The 8,884-nt window shown below is 48.2% G+C and overlaps 1 protein-coding gene across 1 annotated transcript; it reads left to right on the top strand.

Annotated features, from left to right (window-relative positions):
* Positions 1 to 1,195: 1,195 nt before the first annotated feature.
* LOC120698899 (elongation factor 1-alpha-like) lies at positions 1,196 to 4,474 on the top strand. Its single transcript, XM_039982667.1, has 3 exons — positions 1,196 to 1,338; positions 1,814 to 2,285; positions 3,361 to 4,474. The coding sequence occupies exons 2-3, from the start codon at positions 1,824 to 1,826 to the stop codon at positions 4,240 to 4,242; spliced, it is 1,344 nt and encodes a 447-aa protein (XP_039838601.1). The 5' UTR covers positions 1,196 to 1,338; positions 1,814 to 1,823; the 3' UTR covers positions 4,243 to 4,474.
* The last annotated feature ends 4,410 nt before the right edge of the window (positions 4,475 to 8,884 follow it).

Raw genomic sequence — 8,884 nt, 5'->3', positions numbered from 1 at the left:
TGACTTTCATTTCCGGTCACTCAATCTTTCCCAACTGCCTCATGCTACTGTTGAAGCAAAATCTTGTCACACACTCGAATGCGCTAGAACGCACAGCAAGATCGTCAAAACGATCAACACCAGCAGCCTCCCTGCGCCAACCGATCAGACCGGTGCTCCAGGAAGACGACGAAGACCTAGAACCAAGAGCTCGGGAGGGACCCCGTCAGAGCTCGTAGATCTAGGGTTGCTCTGAGATCGGCAGGCCACTCAGAACGTCATCGAACGCCGTAGAGACGAGCGAAGAACAGAAGATGGGGTTGGAAAAGCTAGGGTTTGGAGGATAAAAGTAAGGTATGATTTCTTGAATCGATTGGGATTAACCACAATCGACCATGGCCCTTCATATATATAGGGTGGGGAGGTCTGTACCCATTAGGAGTCGAAACCCTAAGAAATCTCGTGTCAAAATACAACTCCTAACTCAGATTGGACATTTCGGACCGGTCTGACCGCCCCTGGACCGGTCTGACTAGTCAGACCAGGGTGCAGGTCTTCCGGGAGGCATAATTTTCTCATCCAGACTCCAAATTGGACGTTCCATATATACATTTCGATCGTCTCCACGAGATCTACGCAATAGTATAGTCCAATTGACGATTTGACAAACTTTTTCTGACCGGTCTGACCGGTTTGTACAAGAAGTCTGACTGGTCTGTCCAGATCGTGCAGAAAATCTGAATCGTGCCAATTTTAAGTGTCAACAGCTAGGTGGCTCCATGCCTCGTATTGGTCTAAAATTTGACTAACCACATCCCAAGGTTTTTAATCAATTGTTACGTACACCCTCCATTCCAAAAAAATAAGTTATTTTAAAAAATTTTAAACAAATTAATAAGAAGGTAAAATGATCATTCTTGCCTCTATTTATTATTTATATTTGGCATTAATTGATTCTTGCATGTACACATATTTTTTTAAATATGATATAATGACTTGTTTTTTGAAAAAATACAGACAGTAGTCATCAGTTCCTTATGAGAAGCCATGGGCGCGCACAATCTCATCTCGTTCTTTTGGGCAAAAGAATGTATGTATTATTTTCAAAAAAAAAGAACAAGAATTCGAGCAGTGTGTTCTATTTGTTCGTTTTTGGCCCATCGGATAACTTTCTGGCCCAATAGCCCATTCCGGTGCCCTAGTGCACTCCTTAAAACCTAGCAGCTCCATCCCGTCCCCCCACCCAATCTCCAGCCGCAGCCGCACCCAAGCACGAGCGGCGGCGCGAGTTGCGAGCCGCGGACGCGCCGTCACCTGCGGCGCCTCCTCCTCCCATCGCAGCCTCCTTCGCGTCCTTAGGTGCCGTTCCTTCCTGGCCCCTCCTCGCTTGATCTGTGCTTCCCGGTGCTGTCGCGAACGGGGTCGATGTTGTGTCGTGTCGCCTCCTCGCGCTTGTGGCGATTTTGGCGGTCTGGTAGCGATTGGGTTGTTGATACTAGCGTCTCCGACTAACTAGGGTTTGTGAGTTTTTGCGTGCTGGGATGATTCAAGGATTTGATTCTTATGGTTGGGTTCATCTGGATCCGGATTACTTGATACTGCAGGCTGATTTGTTAATTATGCCTGTGGATCGGATGTTTAGAGTTTAGGGTTGCTGCAATTCCTTTATATTTAGGAGGCTGCTGCTGTGTATCCGGCTGTGTAGTTGCTACGTCCTTGTTTGATCTAGTTTCCGATCTGGTCTGTGTAATTGTTTTATTTGCTGCCTTCAAGTGTTCATTATATTATGTAGGTTTCGATTTAGTATATCTAACAACAGATTCATCTGATGCAGCGGTTCAGCCATGGGTAAGGAGAAATCCCACATCAACATCGTGGTCATTGGCCACGTCGACTCCGGCAAGTCGACTACCACCGGCCACCTGATCTACAAGCTTGGAGGCATCGACAAGCGTGTGATCGAGAGGTTCGAGAAGGAGGCTGCGGAGATGAACAAGAGGTCCTTCAAGTACGCGTGGGTGCTTGACAAGCTCAAGGCCGAGCGTGAGAGAGGTATCACCATTGATATCGCCCTGTGGAAGTTCGAGACCACCAAGTACTACTGCACGGTCATTGATGCCCCTGGGCACCGTGACTTCATCAAGAACATGATCACGGGTACATCCCAGGCTGACTGTGCTGTCCTTATCATTGACTCCACCACTGGTGGTTTTGAGGCCGGTATCTCCAAGGATGGCCAGACCCGTGAGCATGCTCTCCTTGCTTTCACTCTTGGAGTCAAGCAGATGATCTGCTGCTGCAACAAGGTATAATTCCAGAAAGTTCTATCTCATTCTTCTTCATGATCCAAGATGCTCTTAAATACACACAAATGCAGTCCAGCTTTAGTTGTGTTGCGTTCTGTGTGCTGAGGATTATCCTTTATATATTTATGTTTCAATGACAATGCTACTATAGTATGTGATTTGTATACTTGAAGTGTATGTGATAAGTGCCTAATGCTTCTAATGATTAACCATATGTTTCCTACGTATATATGAAGGTGACCAACATTGAATTGCATAATCTGATATATGTGCAGGGAAATGTTTTTTTATAATTTCGGTATAATTTCGTTGTTCAAGTAATGTGCTGAAGTTATTGGAATAATTGTGATGCATACAGAATTCTAGCACAAGTGTCGTGTCAATTAGATATTGTTACTGTGCTGTGATTTAGTAATAGGATGTGACATACCTGATGTGATCTTTATTTGTACTTTGGCCCTGTTTAGTTCCCTTTACATGTAAACGCAAAATTTTTTTGCGAAGGAATCTTGCCAATTTGAAGTACTAAATGAAGTCTATTTACAAAACTTTTTGCACAGATGTGTTGTAAATCGCAAGACGAATCTAATGATGCTAATTAATCCATGATTGAGCAATAATTAGCAGATGGTTACTGTAGCATCACTGTTGCAAATCATGGATTAAGTAGGCTCATTAGATTCGTCTCGTGATTTACAGCCCAACCATGCAAAAAGTTTTGTAAATAGACTTCATTTAGTACTTCAAATTAGCAAGATTCCTTCGCAAAATTTTGCGTTTTTGCGTTTACGGGGTGGACTGGGAACTAAACAGGGCCTTTCTTAATGTTTGTTATAGTTGTTATTACAGGCTCACAGCCTGCACTTGCTAGCTTCGATACGCATGTATCACTACCTACATATTTATAGTTTGTTACTGTTGTGATGCCACTTCAAAAAACTTTATTCCATACAGAAGAGCAGTGTACTATATATTTTTGATTAATGTGATGTTCTTGTGTATATACTGTTTCCTTCCTGTTCATGTGATCTCTTCCATTAAGCTAATAAATGTTCTGTTGCTATTTTCTTTGTAGATGGATGCCACCACTCCCAAGTACTCGAAGGCCCGTTATGATGAGATTGTTAAGGAAGTCTCCTCCTACCTGAAGAAGGTTGGCTACAACCCTGACAAGATTGCCTTCGTCCCCATCTCTGGTTTTGAGGGTGACAACATGATTGAGAGGTCCACCAACCTTGACTGGTACAAGGGCCCAACCCTGCTTGAGGCTCTTGACCAGATCAACGAGCCCAAGAGACCTTCGGACAAGCCCTTGCGTCTCCCCCTTCAGGATGTGTACAAGATTGGTGGTATTGGAACTGTCCCTGTTGGCCGTGTTGAGACCGGTATCATCAAGCCTGGTATGGTTGTTACCTTTGGTCCCAGCGGCCTGACTACTGAGGTGAAGTCAGTTGAAATGCACCACGAGGCTCTCCAGGAGGCCCTTCCTGGTGACAATGTTGGCTTCAATGTGAAGAATGTTGCTGTGAAGGATCTGAAGCGTGGGTATGTGGCCTCCAACTCCAAGGATGACCCTGCCAAGGAGGCTGCAAGCTTCATCTCCCAGGTCATCATCATGAACCACCCTGGGCAGATCGGCAATGGCTATGCCCCAGTGCTGGACTGCCACACCTCCCACATCGCTGTCAAGTTCGCTGAGCTCATTACCAAGATCGACAGGCGATCTGGCAAGGAGCTTGAGAAGGAGCCCAAGTTCCTCAAGAACGGTGATGCTGGTATGGTTAAGATGGTTCCCACCAAGCCCATGGTGGTGGAGACCTTCTCTGAGTACCCTCCCCTTGGTCGCTTTGCTGTCCGTGACATGAGGCAAACGGTCGCTGTTGGAGTCATCAAGAGTGTGGAGAAGAAGGACCCTACCGGCGCCAAGGTGACCAAGGCTGCTGCCAAGAAGAAATGATGTGTCTGGTGGTTTATCCTACGTCTGATTTTGCTATGCCTAGATACCTTTCCATTATCCCATAAGTTTTGTCAGCGGTGGTTGCTGTTGTCATGTGAACTTTTAATGTCTTCCGGCGGTGTGCCATTTGTATGTCAGGTCCCGTGTTATTTTAACTTGAATGCTCGAAGACCTATGATGTGCCCTTTTGGGCGTCGTTAAACGTGTTTCTCATGAGTCATCTCGTTATCTATATGCATTTTGTTTCGTTTTCATGTGGGTTGTGGCTTTGGTTTCTGAAGCCTTTCTGGAACCTATTCTTAGGTGTATGCCCTCCTAATTTGCATTTGGATTGTGAAGACTTCGGTCTCTTTCTTGGGCGGGACACCTTGAATTGGTTGTTTCGTTTTAGTCGACGTTGCCCTAATGTTTAAGATGGTGGCGTGGTATTGTAGATCATCTGCCTTCAGGTTTTGTAAACGTTGCTCTAATGTTTAAGATGGTTGCGTGGTATTGTTTATGTCGATATACAACGGCTCGTTCCGGGAACAAACCTAGCAGCAAACTCATACAGTAAGGGAGATTTGGATTCAGCTAAATGCAATGTAGCACAACTCTATCCAAACGGAAGTTCTAATCTATATCTATTCCTAATTCTAAAACAAGCAACAATTCTTCGTGCGATCTGCCTCCGTGGTTTCGTCCATCGTCCGAGCCTTTGAGGGACTGGTATTGTGTGATCTGAGTTGTATAATCATTAGAATAGCGATACAAAAGAGTTTATACGCTCTGTTAAAACTCATGAGAGGTAGCCCTCGTGGAATCGTGACGCGATCGCGCGCTCGACCCCTCGCTGGCGACGGGGCACCTTCCGCTGCGCGACAGTGCCCCGACCCGGAGGCGACGACCGCAGATGCACCTATGGCAACTGGCAAGCATCACGGACGCACTTACAGCTTAGCTCGTTGGTTGCGGTGGCAATAGCTGCTGCAGTTCGCTGTGGTTACTGTTGGTGGAGAGAGTCTCTGGGACGGATGAACACAACAACAGTAATTAAGAGCGCACCAAGCGAAGAGGAATGCGAACAAATGAACACGCAAGGTACGGACAACCATGCGGTATTCTCTCTATTCAATGTGTCCTATCAAAATTAGTACAGAGGTATTTATAGGCGGCATTTCACCTCCCAGGTGTAAATACTATCCTAAGCCTTTACAACGGTCATATTCTCAGAATATGACCTGACACAGGCGTAATTTCGCTATTACAGTCGCGAGTGGATTACAGCTCAGACGGCCCCGCTGTCATGGGCACCTTCTTTGCGGAAATCAGCCTCGTCGTATTCTCCGAAGACCATCCGCCCTTCGCTTGGCAGCTCCGGCACCTCGCTGCCGCGGCCCGTGTAGTAGCTTCGGCGAACCGACCGAAGACCTTCATGTTCTTCGCTCTCCTTCACTTCATTATGCGCGCCGCTTGCTCTTCGCGTACTGACCGAAGACCTTCATGTTCTTCGCTCTCCTTAGCTTCATTACGCGCCACTTGGTCTTCGCGTACCTTCGCTATCCAGATCGAAGGTGGTGTCCCCAACAGTTACTCAAGCCCGGCTTTTAATATCCACCAGTGGCAGGACTTGACATGGTCTCGAAATCAAGTCCAATAGTAAAGTTTGGGTTAAATACAACATTGTCTCAATCTAAAGCCTATACCGTGGTTATCATCATTTTCTTTTATTTTTGGGGGTTAAAAACACTTGAAAGCCTTCTGGTTTTCAAGTGTTTTTTAGGCAAAGTTTTCAGCATCGAGTTACCAGTACTTGATATGTTTTTTCTTTGAAATCCATGGTACACACGAATTAGACAATTTTTCAAAAAAAAAACTAACCAGAAATTTATGAAATTAATTCACGGAGCAGTAACAGTTCGCCGTGGCTATTGCATGCGCGGCTTTTAATATCCACTAGTAGCAGGACTTGACATGGTCTGGAAACGTAGTCCAATAGTAAAGTTTGGGTTAAATACAACGTTGTCTCAGTCTAAAGCCTTAAACCGTGGTTATCATTATTTTCTTTTATTTGTTTGGGTTAAAAACACTTGAAAGCCCTCGGGTTTTCAAGTGTTTTTTAGGCAAAGTTTTCAGCATCGAGTTACCAGTATTTGATATGTGTTTTCTTTGAAATTTGTGGTACACATGAATTAGACTATTTTTCAAAGAAAAAATCTAACCAGAAAGTTATGAAATTAATTCACAGAGCAGGAATGTGTTGCTCCTTGAGAATAGCATATGGATTTGTCCTTAAAATGAATGAGCATCTTTAACGATTTTCTTTGATATTTTTCTATGTACATTTTGGGTCGAAACTTACTAACTGAGCCAAATACTTATGGGTTGCAGATAAACCTAATTGACCATAAGTTCATGTGGCTTTTTATTCTTGGATGAATTATTATGTTTATCATTTTATTTTTCTAACTCTTCAAGACAAGCAAGAAATTTGTAGTTGTCTTTCAAAACATATATTAATCATAGCAACACACGGGTGCTATACTAGTCTATGTATATATTTCTAAAGCATGAAAGATTTCTACCTAAATTTTTAGTTTGGTCCGGCTTATGTCTTTGACAGGTGGGCCTTAGTTCATCCTGTATAAGAGTGAGATTAACCCTCCGCCCCCGACTTGATTATGTGATTTAAATTTGTTGGTTTGGTTTTCTCCTCCTCATGTTAACGGAAGGTCGGATTTGCTAGGGAGGCAAGTGCGGAGTGCTTGGGCTGTTATGGCATCCCACGTAGCCCGCATTCAGTTGGGCGGCCCATTTTCCTCTAGCTCCCAAGTCCCACACCACCACCTACCTAAATGGACGATCTCTTTGCTTTTGGGCATATCCATCCATATGGACGGCCGACCTACAGAATCCGGAACAAACATGTACGAATCCATCAGGCGATTGAGGTAAGTAGCGGCATAAGGATGAATCTCTATCTCTACTATTTTTTTAAAGCAAACAATAATTTTATGGTCCCTCGATTAGAATCCTAATCGGCAATCTAAATCTTAATCGAAACCCGAACAAATCAATCCAAATTTCAATCGGAACCCAAACAATTAACACCTTGCGCGATCACAGGCACACGACCTGTACATGGAGTAAAATAGCAAACGAATTAATGACTTATGTAGACTTGGGTAAAATTTATACTCCCTGTAATAACACATGGGCACTAGTAAGCGCTAAAGTTTGCACTTAACTTTAATCCACCTAAACAGGCTCTATGTGTGATTAGCAATACCAAGCCAAAAACTTGGTCTTGATTGGTTCTTCGGGTAACATAGATTGGTGCGAGGGGCCCGCCACATCGTCGGTAAATTTTGGAGCCGCAAGCCATGTCCCGCGCTAACATGCCGAGTACTCACGATCAATTTAGTTTTTTTTTAAGAAGAGCAGATGGTCTTAAGGCTATCCGCACTCGTGGTACTCCAAATCCACTCTCTAAATGAAATATTCCATCCTAGTCATCGAGATTCTCTACTCTATATTCAGTTTATCCGCACTCATCCATTCTCTATATCTACTCTCTATACTAACTACCGGCTGTGGGACCCACATGTCATAATTTTTTTATCTTTTTACCCCTCTCTCCCCCCTCTCTCTTCGGCGCTCCCGCCCCCATCGCCGGCGCCCCTCCTCCCCTTCTGTGGCACCGGCGCTCGGTCTGCTCCACCTCCCCCACCGCCTTCTGCTCCTCCTCGCCCATCCGCGCACGCGCCGACCGCTGGAGCCGGAGCTTCCTCACGCCCCGGAGCAGGGAGGGGCGCGCCGGCCGCCGGTCCCTGCACTCGCGCCGGCCACCGAGGCGGAGCTGGAGCTCGCATCGACCACGACGCTGGAGCTCCAGCACACCGCGAGCGCGGGCCTCAGTGGCGAGGCAGGGCAGCGCGGCCGCGAGGCGGCAGCGCGTGCACGGCGGCGGGCCCGCAGGGAGGCGGCTGCGAGGCAGGGCAACGCGGCCGTGGCGAACGCGAGGCGGCGGCGCGCGCACGGCGGGCGGTGGCCATGGCGGCCTCTCCTCCCCTTCTTCTTCCTCTCCCTCTCCGGCGGCTGCAAGGGCACGACGCGGCGCGCCGCCCTGGGCCTCGAGCTCCGCCGGCCCCTGCACCTCGAGGCCATGGTGAGGTGGGGACCCGCGCGCCGCAGCGGCCATGGCGAGGCGCCGCGGCGTTCGGCCCCCTCCCTCCCTCTCCGGCGGTGCAGCGTTCGCCCCCCTCCCTCCCTCTCCGGCGGTCCAGGGAGGGGGGAGGAGCAAGGGCGCGCGCGGCGGGCCGGCGGCCGAGGCCTGCTCGAGCTCCGCCGCAGCCGTGGGGGCACGCGGCCCGGCTCGGCTCCGGCCCCGCGTGTGCGGCCCTCCAAGCGCGCGGGCCACGACCATGACCTCGTGCGCGGGCGGGCAGGGGGCGCAGGCGAGCACGCCATGGCCCCGCCTCCTCCCTCCTCCCTCGCGGGACGGCGTCCCCTCCCCTCGTCTTCCCCCTCCTCTCTCACCCTTTCCTGCGGCGCGGCGCGGCGGGCAGGCGAACGGGGCGGTGCGGGTGGGCAGGGGGCACAGGCGAGCACGCCACGGCACGGTGGCGGGCTGGTGCCGCGGCGGCGGCGCACTGCAGTGGCG

This window comes from Panicum virgatum, chromosome 3K (assembly GCF_016808335.1).
Source record: "Panicum virgatum strain AP13 chromosome 3K, P.virgatum_v5, whole genome shotgun sequence".
NCBI lineage: Eukaryota > Viridiplantae > Streptophyta > Magnoliopsida > Poales > Poaceae > Panicum > Panicum virgatum.
The sequence above is the reverse complement of the archived record's forward strand: the minus strand, read 5'-3'. Positions and strand labels throughout refer to the sequence as shown.

Coding starts and splice junctions, on each gene's coding strand:
- LOC120698899 (XM_039982667.1), top strand. CDS start 1,824: ATGGGTAAGGAGAAATCCCACATCAACATCGTGGTCATTGGCCACGTC. Junction 2,286..3,360: donor TGATCTGCTGCTGCAACAAG/GTATAATTCCAG, acceptor TTTTCTTTGTAG/ATGGATGCCACCACTCCCAA.